This window comes from Phalacrocorax aristotelis, chromosome Z (genome assembly GCF_949628215.1).
Source record: "Phalacrocorax aristotelis chromosome Z, bGulAri2.1, whole genome shotgun sequence".
Lineage (NCBI taxonomy): Eukaryota > Metazoa > Chordata > Aves > Suliformes > Phalacrocoracidae > Phalacrocorax > Phalacrocorax aristotelis.
This window is the reverse complement of record NC_134311.1, coordinates 69,249,113-69,271,763: the sequence shown is the minus strand read 5'-3', so window position 1 is coordinate 69,271,763 and position 22,651 is coordinate 69,249,113. Positions and strand designations below refer to the sequence as shown.

Sequence of the window (22,651 nt, the reverse complement as noted above, 5' to 3'; positions counted from 1 at the left end):
TTGCATACAACAGAGGTAATTTGGTTAGGCTCCTCAGCTTGAGCATACTGGCTCTTCTCAGCTGTCCCATGCCCTGTGCCTAGCGAATGGTGACAAATGGTGGCAGAGGCTTCAGAAGACTGTGAGTATGTTGAAATTTGGGAAGAGGCATCTATTTAGGTCTGTGTGAAGATTATCCCCACCACCACCTCCACCTCTTGCTAGAGAAGGGAAGTGTGAGTCCCTCGTTACTTGGCATCTGGCTGTCCTAGGCTCCCCCTTCTGCCAGCCTAGGTGGGCATGAGGAGGTGATGGAGAATGAAGTGATCCAGGAGATTTCAGCCACCATCAGGAGGCTTCTTCCACTGTGCCTCCCTGATGGACAGATCTTGTGCCTTCAGCAACACATGGTGGCACATGGCTGATGCGTGAGCACAGGGGTGGCTGACACTCTTCAGGGCATGCCGCACACCAGCAGGACAGCAGCATCCTCTTGCTCGGTCCCTCACGGAAGAGTGTGTATGCTCCCACTGTGGCTTGTGGCTACTTCCTGCTCACAGGTCCCCTTTGCAGTATGAGAAAAGTGGTCATTGGTCCTCCTGTATCTGGGGTTGCTACGTTTTGGGTTTTTTCTGCACAGTCGTACTTCTGGAGGACAGAGAGCATCAGTGTCATTCCCTTGAGGCTGGCTTTTCAGAGGAATAGGAGATGGGGAGTAAAAGAAACACTTGTTAGATAGTTTTTTCAGGTACCTCATGGGTAGAGGTGCAAGGTAGGAAGCTGATATTTCCCTGTGCTGGCTGAACAGGCAGAAAGGCCCTGCTGGTCTTCCCTCCACTGCTCTGGTCAACTAAGTGATGATGTGCTGCATGTCAGCACAAGACAGCAAAAGCCAAGGGAAGGCCGAGCTGCTGTGTGCTGCAGTAAACCAGAGCACAGGGTCTTAGGAGAAGCAGCCAAGAGCTGGCCAGTGGAAAAGCTGGGTGGAGACCACCTGGCAGGTGCTGCATCCCTGTGTGGAGCTGTGATTTAGTTCTAAAGCCCGCTTAACATTATGTGAGTTTTCCTGTGTGCTGGCTGGCTGGGGAAGGAGGTTGGTGGTGTATGGTTTCACTGCTCTGAATGTTTGAGAGCTAAATAAATTACTGTTGCTATACGTGTGTTGTGTTTAGACTGTAAAAGCTGCTTTCTGGGGGGCTGTGCAGTGTGGGATGCCAGGATAAGCAAGGAGGCTGGAGGCCTTTGTGGGCCATGGTGGGAGAGCAGCCGTCATGGCGGTGGAGTGGGGACATCCACATGAGCCTCTGCCCGTCTGACCTGCCCCCAGGGAGGCTCGGGCTCGCGCTTGGCCAACCAGAGCGTCCTGGGGCTTTCTCTGTGCTGATGCCAGCCCTCGTCTGAGCAAAAGGTGGACACAAAAGGCTGAAGCGATCTGCCCTTAAGCATGGCAGAGACCCATGTGCTGCAGGGAAGAATCGCTGGTACGAGCAGTGTGGTCAGGCCTCCCAGTACGGGGCAGGTCCTGGAGCAGAGGCAGCCTCTGTGGCTTCGGCTGTTTGTGGGGCCGCGGCCTCAGCCTGCCACTGCGGGAGGTCTCAGGATCCAGGCTGCAATGCAGCTGCGCAGCGGGTCGTGGTGCCGCACGTCAGATAAACTCATGGAAAAGCTCCTGGAGGCATTAGGTGTTGAGGTTTCAGAGTAGCAGCACAGACAGATGTGATGTAACCCAGCATGAATTCTGCAGGCACAAGCATAACCCAGCAGATTTTTTCAAATAGGACTGGGTGCAAGGCTTTTAGGACAGATCGGTGGTTTAAATCCTCTGTTCACTGTGGTTTTGGTCTGCCACAGGGAGTGCTAAAAGTGTTCCGAACTTAATGTCAAGCCACAGTTCAAGAGTGTGTCAGTACCTTGAAACCTTCATCTATAGCAACACTGGTTAGTTCTGCAAACATGGGTCACTGGGGGTGCTTGTGTGTGCAGGCCAACCCTCAGAAAAACATTTCATAGAAGTAAAGTTTCCAAATGCTTTTCTTCATCCCTGCCGCCGCCTCCTCCTTCTCCATTTGGATCCTTTTCTTACTCTTTTGAAAATAAGTAACAGAGATACTAAGTACAGACTAGAACCACACTTCATTCTGGTTTTATGTCCGTGTTCCTGGGGCAGTAACAAATTAATTCTCCTCACGATAACAGTAATTTCTATAAACCCTCTGTCTTAGGATCATATACAGTGATGAACTGCAGCTGAAGCAAATTAAAATTTGTTATTTAATAAGTTTCTGCTTATTTGAGGAAGCCTGAGGTAGAATTTTTGTAGCTACAAAACAGTGCTACCAGCAGACCCTGCTGCTGGCAAAAAAGCCACGTGATTTGGTAGATACCTACAAGCATTGAGTTCCCATACATTTACGTGTGATAAAATGTCTTCCAGGAGAAACAACGGCCTCTGTCCCCTTGGGGCTGGGTGACGGGCTCCTGGGGTAGTGTGTCACCAACGTAAGGCTCCTATGATGGTTGTTTTTGCCCCTTTGCAAGAACAGTAGAGGTTTGTGCGTTCAGTCCTGCAGATGCCAGGCCCCAGTCCCACTGGTGGCTTCAGGAGGGTCTGTTTTGTGAGACAGCTTGTATTCCTGAGGCATTTTATAGCAACGCATCTGTTGCTGTTTACAAACCTTTGGCTGTCCTGACAGACTCTTACTTGATGAGTGTAAGACAGGTATTTACACAATCATCGGTTTTTCAGTATATTATTTTAAAAGCCTGTTTGCATGCTGATCTGTCCAGATTTGCAGTGTTGGCCCTCCTCATACATTTTCCAACAGCCTGAAATGCTCAGACGGTTCGTAATGGGGCCTCCTACCAGCAGATGGAGATTGGAAACAGGCACATCTCAGTGACGCCATCCCCACACAAGGAGTTCGCGGCTGGAGCCCGCCTTCCCTCGTCCGGGTGGGCGGCCGCCTGCTCCGGACTGCCTGGCCGGGCCCGCACCCTGCCTGGGCGTGATGCCGTATCTGGTGTCCTGCCCTCGGCAGCTCTCCGGAGGCAAGCATCACCGGCATCAAAATACAGATGTGCTTGTATGGGAAGCTGTCCCTCCTGTGTGGTCGCTCCTCCCTTTGGGATTAGCCAGCCCGCTCCCCGGCGATGGCTGGGCTCAGAGCTGCAGCACCCTTCTTGCATCCCCTGTCCTGAAGCAGCAAGAGACCCGCACGCTCGGAAGCCCTGTCCAAAAATGTCCGGATAAATTGTCTTGTCTGCAAGTGCTTTGCTGCCCACCAGGAGGCATTCCCCAAAGAAGAGGCTGGGGAACGAGGGGGGAGCTGGATCGGCTGCATTTTCCAGACACAGGGGAAAAAAAAAAAAAAATTAGGGGAGGGTCAGAGAACTAAACGTGTTGTTCCTTCCCTTCTGAGCCTCCCTTGCAGTTGGAAAACAGCGTGGGGAGTAAAGCACAAAGGTCTGCACTGCCTTGCTATTCAGAGGGCAGTTCCCAAAAAACCAGCACGGCATTCGGCAGCTGCTGGGGCCCACAGCTGGGTGTGAACACAGCTGCCCAGATGTTGCAAAGCCAGGTGCAGACATGCCTGTGCAGATGTTGCAGAGTGGGTGCCTGCTGCAAGGTCGAAGTGGAGGTGCCCGTGGGGAGGGCAGCATGCTCCCCGCAGTGCTCCTCCTGCCCCGTCCCCCGCAGCATGTGCGCAAGGGCTTGGGGGCAGATGGCAGTGGTAGGACTGCCCAGAAGCCCTGCGCTGCCTCAGGGTGGCTGGTGGCACCCACGGGTCTAAAATTCCTGCCCTTGCTGCCACGTGAAGAAATCATGTCACTGCCTGATGGCTGGCAGATCTTCTACCACAGACGCTTCGGCTGATGTCATTTGCAGTACATTCCCTTGCAAATAGCTGCTGAATAAAAGCTGTGCTTGACCACCCAGTCTGGGCTGTATCATGGAAGAGGAGGGCATGCAGCTATGCTGGCTGCCCTCGAGCACCTCTGTGCAGCTCATGCCTCTCTGGGAGACTTTCTGGGACCTATTGCTCACCTCTGCGGAGTGGTTGCTTGCAGGGGACACACTCCTGTGCTGCAGGCAGGTAGCAGCCTGGTCTTACCCCAGCACCTCTGGGACCTGTTTCATGCCTCTGTTTAGGTTCTTGGAAGGGCGAATGTTGCCAACTATCCCATGGTAGCATTTAAGAGAGACAGAGCGGTTTGTGTTGAGGCAAACAGCTTATTGTAAAACTATACGGAGAAGAAATGCCTTCTTGGTGAGTCATCAGGCTATGCCTATAGAAGTGGCTGGGAATAGTCTCAGATGCTAGAACAAGATCACCCGCACCATTACACTGCTTTGGACAGGTCCCGCCATGGGGTTGGCCCAGGCCAACCACCAGTTTTTTGCAACTAACTGCCCAGCATGGCTTTCAAGCAGCCCACCACTCTTTGCAGGTGCCTTGCACCTCGCGAGGTGAGGTTTCCATTGTGCAAACCCCAGCTGTGCAGTGCCCCAGCCCCCCTGTGCTCAGGGGCGTCTCATGCAGCCTCTGTGTGGGCAGGTGTAGCCTGGGAGCCTGCCTTGAGGCTCTCAGCCCACACGGCTGAGGTTCATGGGAGCAGCTTTGTACCGGAATGCTTGCTCCTCTGATTTCTGGACTGTGGTGAGCTGTGTATGAAGGGAAATCTTAAGAGGAGTCTGTCTCCTTGGACAGCTGTCTGGTTTTCAAGCAGACAGAGCCACTGCAGTTTGGTGTTGCTGCAAACCACCTGCCATTTCCCCCTTACTGGATGGAGTGGCTTCACGCCTCCCTTAGTGCTGCAAATCGATGGCTGCACTCTGCTGGCATTTATGGGGTAAAATCCACACATATGTACAGATAGATTTGTTATCTAATTAGATAAATACAGGAAATACATTGAGGCTCCCAGCTTTGTGATGGCTTGCTCATTTTTGGTCAGCCCCATGGCCCCGTCTGAGCTGGAAGGTTGCTAAATCCTCTATGGAGAGTTTTCATCATCCCTTCCCTCAGCCTCATGCCAGGACACTAGAAAACCCAATACCCGTTCCAGGCTCATCTGCAAGAGCCACCAACAAAGCAAGTTTAACATCTAGTTTTTGTCCAGTGGCTTACTGGGGTTTTGATATGCAGAATAAATGATGGGGCTCAGGGGATTCCCAAAGTGCTGACCCGAGCTCACCCAGCGCTGCTATGTGCCATCGCTCCGGAGGCAGTGACATTCCCACCGCCTCGCTCCCTTGCTGGCCCCTTACCATTAGATGTAGCAATGCTAATCCACCACCCTGTTTGTTAGAGCCCACTGAGGGGAGACAGGGCAGAAGAGGCTGAAGCAGCCTGTTGTGGCCCTTAGCTTGCATTTAGACCTAAGCAGCCCTGGCCCCGCTCAAAGACAGATTCATATAAAAATGAGTTTCTGTCTTAAGAGGAAGGCATCAAGCCTCTAGTCTGTAATAGCTCAATTTTTAAAATAATTCTGTATTTTTTCAGTCTAATGTTAGTGTTCTATCAGCAAAAGCACTGTTTAGTGTTACTATAATTATTTACAAAATTTCTATATATTTGTTTTGGTCAGACCCACCTACTGGATTCTTAGCGGTTTACAGGCTGCTGTGAAATGAAGTCCAAACCAGACACCTCTAGGAAACAGCATGTCGCTTCTCTCTTTTCCACCTACTCTGCTAACCTCACTAAAGACCCATCTAGTCAAGAACACAAAAATATATTTCCTTTGAAATCCATTTGTAATTAAACAACTGATTCTTTCCCATAGAATTTAATTCATTCTGGGAATGCTGTGCTCAACAGTCTTTACAGATCCGAACAGTTGTGGATGGGTCTCAACATGTGAAAGCCAGAGGGACACGAGACCTTCTCAACATGTTGAGAGAAAAGAGCTAACACTAGCACCGGCATTGTCTGTGTTTGCATAAAGGTTGCCAGGACTAGGAGCCAAAGTCACTGTTTTGGCTTCCAGTATCTTAGCAGATCGATGGGAGCCGGGGCCCATTGGTAGTGGTTTTCAGGTAGAATAAAACAGGTGCCTTCCTGAAGACCTGACATCAGTTCTCACTCTGAAAAGCACAAATCAAAATAACTGGGGGTAAAGTCACTTGTCAGTTTTGTGGCCTCTGGGTCTGGGTGAATCGGAGAGCACCTACTGCAGCTATACTGAGCCTGGGCGGGAAACGCTGGTTCCAGTTCCCACACCAGGAGCTGCTTTTAGTATACACCACCAATAATTCTGAGTACCAGAATATAAAATTATAAAATGTACCATTTTATAAGCGAGCAGGTGGGCAAAATCTGAGTCACGACAAGCCTGTTCTGTGATGCTACTAAAGAAAAAAAACTACAAACGTTTCTCCTACTGCAGCTTTCCCATTGCCTCCAAGGGGAAAAGACGTGTCAGGTAGAAGGGATAAAACGTATGAAAGGTACAGCCACCTGAGTTCTGGGTCTCGTGCAAAGTGTGGCAGGAAATGAAATCTAGTCCAACAGTGGAGGTTTGCACAGTTTAAGTAGCTTCTCAGGACAAATAGATGCACAGTGGCCTTCCAGCCATTCTCCTCTTCACCGTTTTTATTTTACTGTGTTTGAAGGCAGAGTTGTAATGGAATCCATCACTGGAGGACCCTGAACCCGCTCCCTGCTGCGCTCAGGCAGTCTGCAGCCTGGACTTTGTGGTTTTGTTCACCTAGAACCACATCCGCAAAGGCACAATGTGCATGAGCGCCTCACCGCCTTTTTGAGCCTAGGCCCTGACTCGGTCTAGTGGGGCACAGGCATCGGCCTTGCACAAACCGTGCGTGTCTGTAATAGCTGTTATTTATGAAACGAAACAGTTACTTTCTGGTATTTTGTGGTGTTCTAACTTCCTAGGATATTATTTCCATGATCACTGTTGGTAGATTATAGACAAAACTGTTAAAAGTACTATTTTAAGATGGAATATAGTACATCTGTAGGCAATTATGTAAAAGTATGAATGTTAAGCCACAGTAATGTCCTTGAACACAATACAAGGAACTTTGATACCCTAAAATAAATCACACTAAGAAAGTGATGTGCTCTGTTTCATTTTTATCGGGCCACCCAGAGATCATGTAAATAGTTCTTAACACTCAGTAGTCGTTGGGAATTATTAATATTAATCCCTGAGACCATAGTAATTTTTTTTCACTGAAGAAATTGGGAGAGTAAGCCAAAAGGAAATTCACCTATACTGAATACTTAAGCTTGACAAAAAAAAAAAAAAAGACAGTAAGTAAGAGCAATTTGGAATATTGTTAGGCATCTTTGTCAGTTGTGTATGTCAAAGATTTGCAATATTTTTCAGACTTAGTAAGATTTATTGCAATAAATGGATGACCTGCATGAAAGACAAGTCAACTGTTGACACTGTGTACTCTGAAAGTACACTCTCGCTGGCATTAAGCAGGAGATGAAAAATGGTCAACAAAAGCATTGTAAACTGAAAATAAACCCAAAGGACTTGGATTCTGTTGAATTGTGGAACAATCAACTTGGTAACGTATGAACATTCACATGTGCAAAGCAGGACCTCACCTTCTGACAAACAGCAAAACTCCACTAGGGTCTAAAGCTGTAAAAACTACCCACAGGTCGCTGGTTCTTGGATGGCATCCCATGGCAGCGAGGCAGGACAACTTCAGTCTCCTGCAGTGTGATCTGCAGTCTCTGTGTCTGATTCAGTGCCCAGCTGGTTCGGTGGACGTCCTTTTTGAGCAGGTTGTTTGCAAAAAAGAGGTGTGAAAGAAGTGCAACTTTTGATCTCAGTACAGCCCACCTCACTGTTCTGCAAAGCTGGCCACTACAGAAAACCCCCCAGAAACTACACTCCCCTTTCAGTAAGAGGCTAGGCCCATTTTTAGGAGTGATATGCATACACCACTCCATGGGACACAGGCAGATGTTCCTTTACTTCAGTTTAGGAGTCCCTCCTGTGCTAAAAAAGTCTATCGAGAAAGTAAATGAACTTCAAAATAATTTCAAGTATGAAATTATTCTCCTTATGATTGTTAAGTGTTAGTACAGAGTAGCAGTGTAGGAATGGGGACATGTACATACAGAAACATTTCAGCAGCAGGATTCTTGTGGACGTGTAACAAATTACTAGATACAAAACAAAAATGTTGCCATAACAGTTATGAATAATGAGTAAGTAAATCCTGGGTACTGTCTCAATTTGCCAATTCGACACCAGTACTGCAGGCAAAAGGGTAAATCTGGTATCACATGAAACTCAAAGGAATTGAGTTATATTAAGAATTAATCAAGATGAGGAGAAGCCTAGTGGCTTCACCAGCAAAACATGTCAGCATTTGTCAGAAAGAAACCACCTGCTGCTACTAAGAAATCAGTTTGAAAATGTCATTTGGTTTTATTTTTAAGTCATTGAAAGTTAACTGGCTAACGTACAGCTAGTATTCAGATCTTCCCTTGTATATTGCTTAGAACAAGCCAAAGCCAAAAAACAAAACACAAACAAAAAGTCTTGGAGAACACTGTAAAAAGCAGCAACGTATTACATGAACACCACTTCAGCATCTGTGCTAGAATCAGTGGCTACAGGAGATCTGCTCCCATTTTGCCTTTTCAGCCTCATTTTTTTCTGTCAAGGCTCAGAAATGCTTGCAAAGGAACAAAAAGGAAATATTTATATTTCTAATTACAAAGTTAAAAAAAATGACAATATCAAGTCTACCAATCTTTACAGCTTTCATTTAGTTTTATACAAAAATATAGTAGTTTACATATCCATAAATATAATACAGACACCAAAACATACACCTACAGTTCTGCTTCAGTAATATCCTCATCAGGGCAACAATAGTATTCCACAAAACAGATTTGTCCATCTTCGTTCCTAATCATATACTGCAGTGAAAGAAATCCTTGAGCATCTGTTCGAATGGACACTTTACAAGACAAAGCCAGTGCTTTTGTAGATGGTTTAAGCAAAGAAATCTTGTACCTGTGCAGAGATATAAAAAAAGTAATCTGAAAAAATACATTGTGCGGAGAGGAGCTGAAACATTACTCCCAGTTAAAGCCACAGAATAACTAAAAAACAATTGGCAACATGCTAGTTTGATCCTTCCCTGGTGACATCGGACAGACATTGTTATCACTTAGATTTTGATCAGAGACATGGACTTTTATCAGATGGAAGTGTTTCTTTTCCCCCCATACTAGTGAAATAATTGTTACAGTGGTGCAAAAGCAGTTCTTTAAACTTCCCCGCAAGAACACATGACCTGCCACAGCGGGCACTGATCACAGACTTCCTAACCTGTTTGTCTGGGTCTGGCTACAGTGGAATGCTTCCATCAAATCAGAGTCCCTAGGGTAGTCCAGATGTGCACTTCCTGCATTTCCAAAAGTGGATAACCTGGAAGACAACAGGCACCATGTCAAAATACCTGATCACAGCTCCCAAAAAACTCATCAGAATCAGTCGTCTTGCATATCTCAATGGTTGTTTCACATAACACTATTGTTTGTTTTGTTTATTTAACTAAAAATGCTAAACTGCCCACATCAGTGGCACATTTACCAGGCTGTCAATATATTCATTGCTATGGCAATTACACTACATATTGTGATTTGCTATACTCATTACAGTTCTTCTTGAAATAAAACAGTGTCTAGAAGAGCTCCCTGCTCTTCACCCTGAAAACTTCCAGTCCTTACCAATGGAGGCCAAGCATGAATATTTGAGTTGAAAGCACAGTTTCCCATACCTGAAGTAGGGTTTATCTGGAGACATGGTGATCTGCAGAACTTCACTGGTCATATCCAGTTCGGCAAATGCTTCTCGTAGCCCCTCCGACTGCAGGATAATTTTATTAACCACCTTCGTACTGCAGAAATCAAAGTCTAACAACTCATCAGGTTCTTGAGTATTAATTTTGCACACTGTCACTACTCCTCCTTCTTCCAAAAACAACATCAAGGGATAACCATAACCACGATAACACATCCTAAGGGCTGTTGATGCTCCTGAAAAAGAGAATTAAGTATACATTCTTCAGAGAGCTAGCTAGCACATCAATCACTTTAGAAAATCCACATTTTACTGGCATATGGGGCACAGATCAACCTCATTTTGTATGTTGGGTATAGCACCTGGTACATTGGTGTAGTATGCTTAGTGCAGCTTCCTCGGCACCCTATGAAGTGCTAATGGTTACACAGCAAAATGAAATGATTTGTATGTAGACACCACTTCATATCCAACTTGTGTCATGTACCTAACGGGTAACATTAAAAACTAGCTGTGACAATGGAGCTGGATATGCTACAAATACTTCAGTGTAACTGGAAAATCCTCCACAGCCCTGAGGCTCTCCCTGGCTCACATCATCTTTCATTACTACACTTTTTACCTGTGCTACCCAAATTGACGTTAGCACAGCTTACCTTGCATTATGGTCACATCCTCCTTTTGCCAGGTAATCATAATCTGAATGTTTGGTTTGCCAAAACCAGACTGCTGTCTACTACATTTGATTTAGGTCTTTAGGTCAGAGTCACAACAGAAACAGCAGAAAAATGTGGAGTTCAACACGCAGCTGCAATGGTAGAACTGCCCAAAAACCTGTCATGGTATCACCCTACTCCACGTGAGTACACAGTGCATCCTGTAGCGCCCAAACAGTCATGCCAGCCTGTAGTTGGTTTTGCTTGTGAAAATATTTTTGAACTACTATCAAGTAAAAAAAAATAAATTTATAGGAAATAAAATTTGTTAAGACCTGGTGTTTTTTGTTTTAACAAATGGGTTCACGTAATTCAATCCTTGTATACATAATTGTGAAGGCAGCTTCCCATGCACCTCTGTCACTGAGAAGATTACAAACAGGACCAATAACACAGTCTACTTGATTTTTGTGATTCACACACTTGATAAGCAAGACCTAAAGTGCCCTTACAGCACCTGAATTGCTACCCAATCCAGCTGCAGATTTCTTGTGAGGCCTTAGGTAAGTATCATTCCTCAGCACCTTACCTGCAAGCTGGAGGTAATACAAATCAGATGTAGGCATAGCCTGAAGAAGGGAAGGAACAGAAGGTGCCACAGAACAGCTGCTGCATTGGGAGCAGGAGCACAGTGCACTGACGGTGCTACCTGGTAGCCCTGCAGACTTCTTCAAGCCCCGTAAATCTGCACCAGAGTGTTTCCTAATGCACACACACACTTGCTAATGTCTCTGAGGTAGCTGGATGTTCCAGGGTGGCACATACCACAGATACATTGGAAAAGAGATCAAATTTATTATTGACTGGATATAAATTTTTTTGTTAGCAAGACAAATTCCATACTATGTCTATACTGTCTTTCAGTGTGCTGACGTCTGCTACAGTTCACAGAAATTAACCAGCCCGAGTCTCCTGTAAGCCTAATGTGGATCCCGTGACCTTAAGAGGTACTGACAGCTTTCATGCTTTTTCAGCTCACAGTGACAGCTCCAGCGCTGAGGGTATGTGCAGCCTGCCCTGCTGGCCACTTAAAAGCATGTGACAGTGTGAAGCACTGTTCCTAGTAGAGGGAGCCCTGGCACTCTCTACATCTGTACTGACAATCCTGAATGGGCTGCAGAGAAACTACTCTGCCAGCTGTGCCCAGGTTTTCCCCTTAAGCAAAGGGCGCTTGGGAACAAACTAGCGTTTGTGTGATGTGGATGATCTGGGCCCTGGACTGAAAATGGATCGACAGGGAAGACAGCACATGTCAGTGCTAGGGTACAGCCCTGCCCTCAGAGTCAGAACTCCAGCCTAAACATCACACAACTTGCCAGAGATGCCTAAACAAATTACCTGACATGTTTTCTTATCAAGATTACAAAAACCATTTCAGATCTTCAGCCCCAGACCAGAGAAAAGGTACAAGCTGGGACTGTTTGTTGGACCTCATGCCACAAAAGGGTTCTTTACCGAAACAAGTAGTTCTTTTGTACCCTACACAGATCCAGAAAACCTTACCTTCACAGGAAGACTCCTCTGCTTCTCAGTTACCCCAATAGCATCACACATATACCTTTATTCCATCTTCCAAACTGTATCAGCCTCTTTTAGCCCCTCCTGCTGCAGTGCTCCCAGACACTCTGGCTAGGCTCACATCTACTAGCTCCTTTCTTCTCTCCATTGACTGTTATCACAGCACAGGCTTGTATTAGCTGAAGTAAACAGGATGGATCCTGCTTAACAGCAACATCTGCTCAGATGGACTTACGGTGAGGAAGTCACAAGTTTTGCCAATACTGGAAATCTCCCTATAGCTATGTAAAGGTTTGTGGAGAGCAACATCTTGTTTAATAAAAACAGCATGAGAAGTATGCAGCTTCAGCCTGTTTGCTGAAACAGCCAAGGACGATGGATCAAAGAAAGGGCACGTACAAAGCAAGCTCTGCACGTTCCAGTGGTTTGAAAACAACAGGTGGCTGGCTAAATTCCGGAGATAAGGAGCTGAGAAACAAGAGTCACGCACCTGCCAGAAGGAACAGAAAATATAAGCATCGAGCTATACTGGGAACATGAATCAGGTGGTTACTGGGGAGTAAAGGAGCGTCCCCTTTATAGAAATGCTATATATAATTAGAGAATTTTATAATAAAGTGATTCTGTGCCTACACCCTATGCAGTCCATGTCCATCATACACCACACAGCTTTCAGTATGTGATTACAGGTGATACACATACACTGCCACAGTAAATATGCACCATACCTGGCAGAGAACTGGTACCAAAAATGGTCAAGCAGTCAAGAAGAACAGACAAATTGATCCGGAACGTCACCGATTCCTCCTGAACAGTGAATTCCTGAAAAATTTCTGCCTGAAGGAGAAAGAAAACAGATGAAGAGAGGAGAGTTTCTGCACTTATTTTATGGTTTTTACTTATTTCCTCAGTGCTTTTACTTTCAGAGATCAGTGCAATACAAAGTGATTTCTACATATAACACAAAATCGATTAAAGAAAAATGGGTCTTCATCCTCAAAACTAGTAGAACAAAATTAGGCCACAGCTGAAGCAAAGTAGCATGGCATAAGCATGAAAACCTTAACACTTGTCTTTTGTAGCTTAAAAACAAGCTATAAATGTTAAAGCCTAAAGCTGCCAACTTCAGAAGCTGGAAACATTTGGGGGACTATACAACATTAAGTGTCACTGTTCTCCAAAAATAATACATGCTTACTTTTCTTCACTCAGAGCATGAATAAACATTTCAAATAATAAAAATATGTAAGAACAGAACAGGATAGAATAGTGCGTTCACCGCATTGAAATATGTTCTGAAACTTGCCTTTGACAAGTCTGATGAGGGTAAACAACGCCAGGTTACCCTGCTTGCCACTGGGCACTAGCTGCTTTTAGTAACTGCTGGAACAAAATACCTGAGAAATGAAGCAGGGTGAAGTAAGATGCTTTTGAAAAAGCAGTTATGTATTTTTATTGGAAGCCAAGAGGGCAAACTGCATCCTGGGGTGCATCAAGCACAGCATAACCAGTCAGTCAAGAGAGGTGATTATCCTGCTGTATTCAGTGTTGGTGCGGCCTCACCTTGAGTGTTGTGGGCAGTTCTGGGCCCCACAATTTGAGAAGGACGTGAAGATCCTTGAATGCACCCAGAAGAGGGCAACAAAGCTGGTGAAGGGGCTGGAGGAAATGTCCTATGTGGAGCAGCTGAGGACTTTGGGCTTGTCCAGTTTGGGGAAAAGGAGGCTGAGGGGTGACTGCATCACTCTCTAGAGCTTCCTGAGGAGGGGAAGTGGAGAGGGAGGTGCTGAGCTCATGTCCCTGGGATCCAGTGACAGGACACATGGGAATGGTTCAAAGCTACATCAGGGGAGGTTTAGACTGGACGTTAGGAAGCATTTATTTACCGAGGGGGTAGTGAAACACTGGAACAGGCTTCCTAGAGGTGGTCGATGCCCCAAGCCTGTCAGTGTTTAAGGAGCATTTGGACATGGCCCTTAATAACGTGCTTTGACTTTTGGTCAGCCCTGAATTGTTCAGGCAGTTGGACTAGAGGATCGTTGTAGGTCCCTTCCAACTCGAACTATTCTATTCTTTACTTAAGAGCCCAACACTCTCAAAGGAACCTTCAGTCACTGCTCCTCTGCTTCTGCCACACGTGCCCACTGCTTAACTTCCAGTAGCATATGCTGGCTACTTCACGAGCCAGCTTACTCACTCAGATAGCAGAGAGCTAACCAAATACAGCACTAGTGTAAAGAAGAACAGTGCAGCAAGGAGCAGGAGAAAGCAAGGGGAGATGCAGGAACAGGGAGAGTCAGCCTTCTCCCCTTTCACGCACCCAGCTCGGGCTGCAGTTTCACAGATAGCAAAGGCACAGACCCTAAAGGACAGAAGAAAGGCTTAGTTGCGTTTGAGATACTACTATAAAATATTCCTTGCCCCAGAATCATACATGCTTTCAAAAAGAGGAACCAGCACATCTGTTCTTATGAACAAAGCATTCAGAAGTTGGGTATGCATTAAATAAAAATAAACAAACAACAAAAACCCACTCAGAAAGTAAACCATTGTTAAAAGAAAAAATTAAAAGCACACCTTAAAAAAATAAACTGAAGCTAAGCCACCAGTCACAGCTACAAAAGAGGTAGCAGAAAACTGAGGAAGACTGCTTTTGATCTTATATTAAATGCAAGTTAGGAAGAAATAATTTAGACTGTTATTTAAAGCTGCCTGTATGGACAGTTCAGTGTCGCTGAGATCCACCGCCCATGCGTAACCTCAAGCACCCTTTGGGGACACAGTTCAGCAACAGGCAGAATTGGAGCGCGCAAGGGGCAGACCACGGCTCCAGGCTTCTGACAAAGCACATGAGTGTCTGTGAATTTGTACTGTCTTTCAGAGTTGGCTTAAACTTACCTTTTTGGCTTTGGGATGAAACATAATAAAAATAGTTAAAGATGGATACTTTATGAACTTGCTCAGGCATCTAAGAACAGTATGGTCAGAAGGAGCAGTGGGCTGAGCAAGTGTGACACCTTGAACTAAGGCTGAAAAATAGAAAGTTCCACTGTGCCTTCTTTGGTGGACAGGATGTGCTTAATTTATGCTCAGCCAATGCACCTGAATTGTTGCCTCAGATGTATATATAGATATATTATTCTAGGATGAAATGGAACAGCACAGGAGTTGTTAATAGTTAAGAAAGGATCACAGTTAGGAGTGGAAACTAACACCTGAGAATTTTAATAATGCTTGGGACAGATGGGAGGGTATTAGCAATGAATGCCTCATTGACAAGAACCTCCTAAAAGAACACAGATCAGTAGAACTTCAAGGATGAACAGTGGAAACATCCCGCTAAAAAGAATGATGTGAAGGTAAGGAAAGGCCACAAATCAGTCAGCGGTGATAAAAGGGAACAACTTGGCCCAGAAAGTGCCAAAGCACAAAACTGGGGGCCAAGTAATTCCGGCGTAAGGGAGATCATGAACACAGACTCAACTGAGCAATGAATGGACTATCCCCCCACAACCTCCTCTTGAGCATGTGCAGTGAAATAAAATCACACTGTAGCTTTAAATTTAAGCGAAGAGGATAGAGACCAGTGGAAGAAGAGAATGCTCAGTCAGGTAATTTATTATGTATTAGATAGGCATGGTGTGATGTCACGTATAATTATCAAAAATGAACTCCAGTAGGTGTGCGCGCTAGAAGGAATTATCCCCCGTGTGCCCAGCAATGTGATAAAAGAATGCCTGCTTGCTAAACTCCAACAGTGAGTCTTAGAGAGTTCTTTTAACCGGCTTTTACGGTATCAGGTGCCAAAACGTTACACAATGCAGGAAGCTCATCACACGAGCAGGTGTGCATATACCAGGCACCGAGCTCGGCCTTTCAACAGCACGGACATCTCACAGATGACCTCAGCCTCATCACAGAACCCCTTCACGTCAGCTCCCGCAGCTCTGCCGTGACGCCAGCAACTCTTCCCCTTCCAAAGAAGGGGAAACTCGCCATGCACCTCCCCTGCCACGCAATGGGGGCCCTCCTGGGGTCCCCACGAGGGGGAGCAGCCCCCTATGGCGGCGGGGGCGGCCCCACTAGCAGCAGCCGGACCCGAGGCCCGCCGCCCCCACCTGGATGAAGGCGTTGGCCTGGATGCATTTGGCGTTCTCCACTGTCACCCGGAGGCCATTGGCCGTGGCGAAGCAGGTGGCGTGGTCCTGGAAGTGCACGGCCCTGAGGAGGCTGGAGAGGTGGCGGGCGTTGTCCAGGCTGGCGGCCAGCACATAAGGCTCGCCGCTGCCCGGCGGCTGCGTGGAGAGCGGCATGGCGGACAGACCGCTTCCGGGACAGGCCGGAAGTTCCCGCGGGCAGGCGGGCGGGCGGAAGAGGAAGCGGCGGCGGGCACGGCGTGGTGTGCACAAGATGGCGGCGGCCAAGAGGAAGCGTGAGGCACCAGCTGTGCGGCCTACGAAGCGGGCCAAGAGGGCCCCCGGCGCGGCTCAGGCGGGCCCCGAGGCGTGCCCCGAGGGAGCGGGACCGGAGGAGTACAGAATCCCGCCGCCGGTCTCCCAGGTACCGCCCGGCCCCGCTGCCGGAGTGGAGTGCGCCGGGCCGGGGCAGAGCCCCGGGCCCCGGGGCTTGGGGGAACCCGGCTGCTGAGCGAGGGCAGGGAGGCTGATTACCAAACCTTTTTATTATAATCCCAGCACAAATAAAAGTAATGTGCGGTGGTATGTTATTTCTGTGGAAACATGCGAAGAGCGTTATTCAGGTCAACGTAGATAAATTGCACTACCTTAATCTCAAAAGAATCTTAGAGAGTTGGGTAATTCTGTTATATACAAAGGATATCCCCATCCCTGGAAACATTCAGGGTCAGGTTGGACGGGGCTCTGAGCAACCTGATCTAGCTGAAGATGTCCCTGCTCACTGTAGTGGGGGTTGGACTAGGTGATCTCTAAAGGTCCCTTCCAACCTAAGCCATTCTATGATTCTATGATATACGGAAGTCACACCTCTTTCATTTAGGAATCAGCCTAAGAAGGCTTCAGTAATTGTCTTGTAGTTTGATTAAAAGGAGACATGAAAAGCAGAACGTTGAAGTCAGATCTCACCCCATGCCCGTCTGTAGGAAAAGCTAAACTGCTCAGAGGGTGTAGCTCAGGTCATTTCACAGGGAAAGAGGGATGCCTATTGCAAATAAGTATCGCATATGGCTTTCTTAATACTTGCACGAGTGAAAGGCTTTATGTCAGAACACACGGAAGCAGGATGGATGATGCTTCATCATGTAAAAACTTATGCTCCTGTGTTCTGTAGGAAAGTGAGCACTGTTGTTGACAGTGAGTCTGTGCAGATGGGGAGATAATAACAAATGTTCTTGCTGTGTTCTTCAGTAATTACAGTTCAAACATGTAGTGTTGTTGTGTTGTAGTAGTTTTAAGGGTAGAAACTTTGTTTTCACCCTTAACTTTTGTGTCTTTTTTCCTAGGGTAAATGGAAAAACAAGGAGCGAGTGCTTATTTTCTCTTCTCGTGGAATTAATTTCAGAACAAGGCACCTCATGCAAGACCTACGAACGTTGATGCCTCACTCTAAAGCAGGTAGGATTAGGCATCGTCCTTAACTTACCTTTTCAGAATAGTTTTAAACCAAGAACTTCTAGCAACCTGTGCTTTTTAAAAATGTGGTACATAACTGTTTTGATTAAACTTATATCCTAAACACCAAACCCCTTTTGAGTCAACAAATACAGGGACTATTATTGTATCTTAATATCTTCTGGGACACTACTGCTGTGGCGTCAGTCCTGTAGGTGCCCAGCTAGTTTTGTTGCTATGTTTATTTATTGCACAACATGGCCGAAACAACTTGCTAGTTCTTCATAATCTTTCATTTATAATCTAGAACTTTTTTACAAAAGGACTGACTGCTCAAAGAACTTCTTGTGTTAAATTAGTTTTGCAGCCTCCTAAATATTGTTCTTGTCTTCCAGATACTAAAATGGACCGCAAAGACCAGTTGTTTGTAATTAATGAGGTAATCCAGGATCTAATTAGTGTTGCTTTTTTATTTTCTCTGGAAACTCAATGTGCAAGAGACAAGGGCAACAAAATTCAAAAGATCTCTTACTAGTTACAGGAATTGTATAACTTCACAGATGAAAATTACTGATATTTAAAAAGTGCTCGTGGTAAAACAGCAAGCTGGCTTTTGATTAATAAAACCAGAATGAAATCTTAATTAAACATAGGCTTTTGTTGTGAAGAAATGAAACAGAATGTGCCTTTCTGTATAGGTGAAAAGGGTATTACGGTTTATACTTGGAAGTAAGCAGGGAACAAATATGCAGCCAGGCCAAACAATGTAGTGGAACAGTGGTGGTTCTGAAACTAGCACCTAATGTCACAGCTCCTTCTGTGATGTTTATATCCTGGAAACCTCATCAGATTGCTTGTAGGTTTAGTGAAGCTATTACTACTGGTTACATATGTGAGATTTTTCAAATAAAGAAGTGCTTCAACTTCAGTTTGGCGATCCGTAGGTGGAGTTTATTGAGACAAGACCCTTGCTTTTGAGCTTGGATTTGTTTTTGGAGGGGAAGATATTAGAGATTAATGTGGAATGTTTTTGAAGATGGCTTCAGAATTTTGTAAACAGCTAATTTGGCTTTTGTTGTGTAGGTGTGTGAAATGAAAAACTGCAATAAGTGCATCTTTTTTGAAGCCAAAAAGAAACAGGATCTCTATATGTGGTAAGGAAATGCTGCGTTTTCTTACATTTCCATATATAGCTGGTGATGCTTCCATTCTATCTAAAGTTTTTTACTGTAATAATGAAGATGCATGAAGTAGTGTTATAGTGTTGCTTAGTTAAATTTGTACTAATCCTGCATTTCTCTGGGTAGTGCATGATCAGCTTCTGTAGGCTGTTAACAGAAGCATTTTACAAAATTGTTTACAAAGTGAGTGTTTAGAAGTATGTTAAAGGAACTCAATAATGCTATAAAGTCATCTGAAATTACTTCACTACAGAAATAACTGGTTGGAGTGTACTGTGGAAATCCAGTATACCTTCTGGCTGCTGCTAACATTCTTTCTTTTTTTTTTTTCCCCACTACCTGTCCTGTGCAGGCTTTCAAATACACCACAGGGACCATCAGCTAAATTCTTAGTGCAGAACGGTAAGTTGCTTGACATTGCTGTGTTTGGACATTTACATTCTTGCCTGTACAGTTTTCTCTAAGTACTAAAATAATCTTTTTTTTTTTTTTAAAAATCACTGTAGTTCACACACTGGCTGAATTGAAGATGACAGGAAACTGCCTAAGGGGCTCACGGCCCCTTTTGTCCTTTGATCCAGTAAGTAAAGGTTTTATTTCATGACTGTGCTTCTGTTTTCTTTGCACAACTATTGCATTTAGCTTTGTATATGAAATTGCGTTTTTTCTTCGTAGACATTTGACAAGGAGCCACACTATGCCCTGCTAAAAGAATTGTTTATTCAGGTCAGTCTGTAGTTCTGCTATCCAGTGTTTTTTCCACATTGGAAATGTTTTTTGGCAACATATTTAAAATCTTTTAGTTTTTTTAAAGTAGTAGTTATACACTTCTGAAACTGCAAAAAAATCTTCAAAGGATTAGGGTCATGTGCTTAAAACCACTGGGAGACTTGTTCTTAAGCTTTGAGTTTTGAAATGTGACCTGGGATCAGGATCTTAGTAAATTAAAATTAATTATAAATTAATGCCATTTATGTTTGTCCCCGTAAACAACAGATATTTAGAAGTACTGCCTTTTATTACAGATATTTAGTACACCACAGTATCACCCCAAAAGCCAGCCTTTTGTAGATCATGTTTTCACCTTCACCGTTACAGATGAGAGGATCTGGTTTCGGAATTACCAGGTTAGTGGTCTCTTCCAGCTCTTCAAGAGGATCTCAGTGGAGTAATTTCATATCAAATCCATTAATTACAATGAGAAAAACCATTATTATAAGAATATACCAACATCTAGAGCTTGTGCAAAGTAATTTCACTGTCCTAAAATGACTTATTTTCTCCTGTGTCCCTGGAGGGAGCTGGTTGATGTTCTGTGTACTTTAGCTTGTGTTCTGTTAGTTGTGATTCTGTGAGGGTTGTCTCGGTAGTGGGAAGTACTAGCCAAAGCCTAAGCTTTGCTTGGCTTCTAATCTTGCTGCTTTGACCCAAAGTGTGCTGGAGCTTATTTTCTGAAGGAGGAATTCACAAACACCTAAAACCTTCTTAGTGCTTGCCTGAACCTAAAAGAGCTGCTTTAAATATAGAATTGTTTGTACAAGTCTAGCTTATCACCTTCGGTGGCATCACATCTTGGATTTAAACTCAGTTGTGCATCGCTGTATGCAAGGTGCCTACAAGGTCATATACTCTGATTCAATCCGTAAGAAATGAAGAGAGTATTCTTTCTATTGCAGATAATAGAAGAAGATGCATCTCTAGTAGAAATTGGGCCTCGTTTTGTCCTGAACCTGATAAAAATCTTCCAAGGTAGTTTTGGGGGACCAACTCTGTATGAAAATCCCCATTACCGGTCCCCTAATATGGTAAGCAGGTTTGTCTTTGCCTTCTCTTTCATTTAGCAACTAATCTGAAAACCGATCTCACAGTCTGTCTGTGCGGGAGAATCACATATGCCTTTCCCTGGGACCCTTTGTAGAAAAGAGTGCCCTGACTGATCACAGTTTGAGAACAGAGTAATTCTGTAAAAATGGAATGAATGCGAAATTCATGTCACTGAAAAGGTGGCATTACACTGAAAATTCTTACAACTAAGCAGAGAAATTACCATCTGTTTCTTCAATACCTGATTTCTTCCATCTTGCTTATTTGAAACCTGATGTAATTTAAATTATTTTTATAGCATCGACGGCTGCTAAGATTGTCAGTGGCAGCTAAGTTTAGAGAGAAACAGCAAGTGAAGGAAGTACAAAAGATTAAGAAAAAAGGGAGTAAGATGCTTATGGAAGAAGATCCCACTGAAGTGGTCTTTGAAACTCCAGTGGAAGAAAAGCCAGTGGAAATACAGCTCGTGAAACCAGAGTCAAAGCCAATTGTTAAAGACAAAAAGAAGCCACGCAAAATTCAGAGGAAGAAGCAAAAGAAGCTTTTCAGAACTGAAACATCAGCATAAATGTTACAAGTGATGAAACTAGCTATATTGACATAACATTGTAAATACTTTTTCCAGGCAAAACTAACTGGACTTCAGTAAATAAAATACCAATTTCTTTGTTAGAATTGAGTTTGCACTCTTTTATTGTCTTCCTCTCTTTGAGAGGATTCTGAGTTTTGAAAAACTCATGGCAGCACAGAAGGGGGAATAAGACACTCCAAATATTCCTGCTTTTGAGAACTGGTCTCTTACGCTTCAATACCTCAGGGAGACAGCTCACTGTAACGTGTAAAAAGGAGTAAAAGAACTGGGTAGTCACTGATGGTCATCACAAATTGGAATTCAAAAATCAGCTTTCCTAGTCGAACACCAGTAGAAAATCCTTTTAAAAGTTTTAATGTTTAAAGGGTTACTATAATTAATTTAACTTTGTAACTTTTAACTTTATAGGAATTCTCTGTTGGGGGGAGGTGTTGATTTTTTCACCTCATAATCCCTTGGGAATGCAAAGAGTTACAGCCTCTTAATTGCTCTTTTTTATTAATAGTAAAAAAGCTGCTACTTTTGCCTGTGGTGGTTCCTGGACTGTTGTGGTTTAACCCCAGCCAGCAACTCAGCTCCACCCAGCCGCTTGCTCGCTCCCCACAGTGGGATGAGGAAGAGGACTGGAAGAGTAAAAGAGAACTCGTGGGTTGAGATAAAGACAGTTTAACAGGTAAAGCAAAAGCTGCGCACACAAGCAAAGCAAAACAAGGAATCCATTCACTCTTTCCCATGGGCAGGCAGGCGTTCAGCTGTCTCCAGGAAAGCAGGGCTCCATCACGTGTAACAGTTATTTGGGAAGACAAACACCATCAGTCCAAACACCCCCTCTTCCTTCTTCCCCCAGCTTTATATACTGAGCATGACGCCATATGGCATAGGATATCCCTTCGGTCAGTTGGGGTCAGCTGTCCCTGCTGTGTCCCCTCCCAGCTCCTTGTGCACCCCAATCCTGCTTACTGGTGGGGTGGGATGAGAGGCAGAAAAGGCCTTGACTCTGTGTAAGCCCTGCTCAGCAACAGCTAAAACATCCCTGTGTTATCAACATTCTTCCCAGCACAAATCCAAAACATAGCCCTGTACGGGCTACTAGAGACGATGCTGACCTGTTTAGCTTAAATTTTATCCAGCTTGGTAGGGCAAGAGAAAGTCAGCGTTACCTTGTAACAAGGTAGCCTGCCTGTGCATGGTCTGATTGGAAAGACTGGTGAATACAGGGATCTGCTTAGTTTGTGTAGCCTAAGGCATAGAATCACAGAATATCTCGAGTTGGAAGTGACCCACCAGGATCATCGAGTCCAGCTCCCTGCATCTCACGGGGCTGCCTTAAAGTAATCCCTATGACTAAGACCGTCATCCAGATGCTCCTTGAACTCTGACAGCTTGGTGCCCTGGCCACCTCCCTGGGGACCCTGCTCCAGGGACTGACCACCCTCTCAGTGAAGAACC

At 44.9% G+C, this 22,651-nt stretch overlaps 2 protein-coding genes across 2 annotated transcripts; one reads left to right on the top strand and one right to left on the bottom strand.

The window, feature by feature from the left end:
• Positions 1–8,373: 8,373 nt before the first annotated feature.
• RAD1 (RAD1 checkpoint DNA exonuclease) lies at positions 8,374–16,330 on the bottom strand. The gene is made up of 5 exons (XM_075079149.1): positions 16,136–16,330; positions 12,746–12,854; positions 9,761–10,019; positions 9,310–9,408; positions 8,374–8,991 (listed from the first exon to the last, which is right to left on the bottom strand). Exons 1-5 carry the CDS (start codon positions 16,328–16,330, stop codon positions 8,808–8,810), a joined length of 846 nt encoding a protein of 281 aa, XP_074935250.1. The 3' UTR covers positions 8,374–8,807.
• On the top strand, positions 16,329–21,285 carry BRIX1 (biogenesis of ribosomes BRX1). Its single transcript, XM_075079148.1, has 10 exons — positions 16,329–16,577; positions 17,497–17,608; positions 18,001–18,044; positions 18,689–18,759; positions 19,139–19,188; positions 19,293–19,366; positions 19,462–19,512; positions 19,812–19,913; positions 20,463–20,591; positions 20,909–21,285. The coding sequence occupies exons 1-10, from the start codon at positions 16,329–16,331 to the stop codon at positions 21,176–21,178; spliced, it is 1,152 nt and encodes a 383-aa protein (XP_074935249.1). The 3' UTR covers positions 21,179–21,285.
• Positions 21,286–22,651: the final 1,366 nt, after the last annotated feature.

Excerpts from the sequence above, each read along its gene's own strand:
- BRIX1 (XM_075079148.1), top strand. The coding sequence starts at position 16,329 with ATGGCGGACAGACCGCTTCCGGGACAGGCCGGAAGTTCCCGCGGGCAG. Across the intron at positions 19,189-19,292 it reads TAAATTCTTAGTGCAGAACG|TTCACACACTGGCTGAATTG; the intron begins GTAAGTTGCTTG and ends AAATCACTGTAG. Across the intron at positions 20,592-20,908 it reads ATTACCGGTCCCCTAATATG|CATCGACGGCTGCTAAGATT; the intron begins GTAAGCAGGTTT and ends TTATTTTTATAG.
- RAD1 (XM_075079149.1), bottom strand. The coding sequence starts at position 16,330 with ATGCCGCTCTCCACGCAGCCGCCGGGCAGCGGCGAGCCTTATGTGCTG. Across the intron at positions 12,855-16,135 it reads AGGCCAACGCCTTCATCCAG|GCAGAAATTTTTCAGGAATT; the intron begins GTGGGGGCGGCG and ends TTTCTCCTTCAG. Across the intron at positions 9,409-9,760 it reads CCAGATAAACCCTACTTCAG|GTTATCCACTTTTGGAAATG; the intron begins GTATGGGAAACT and ends GTTGTCTTCCAG.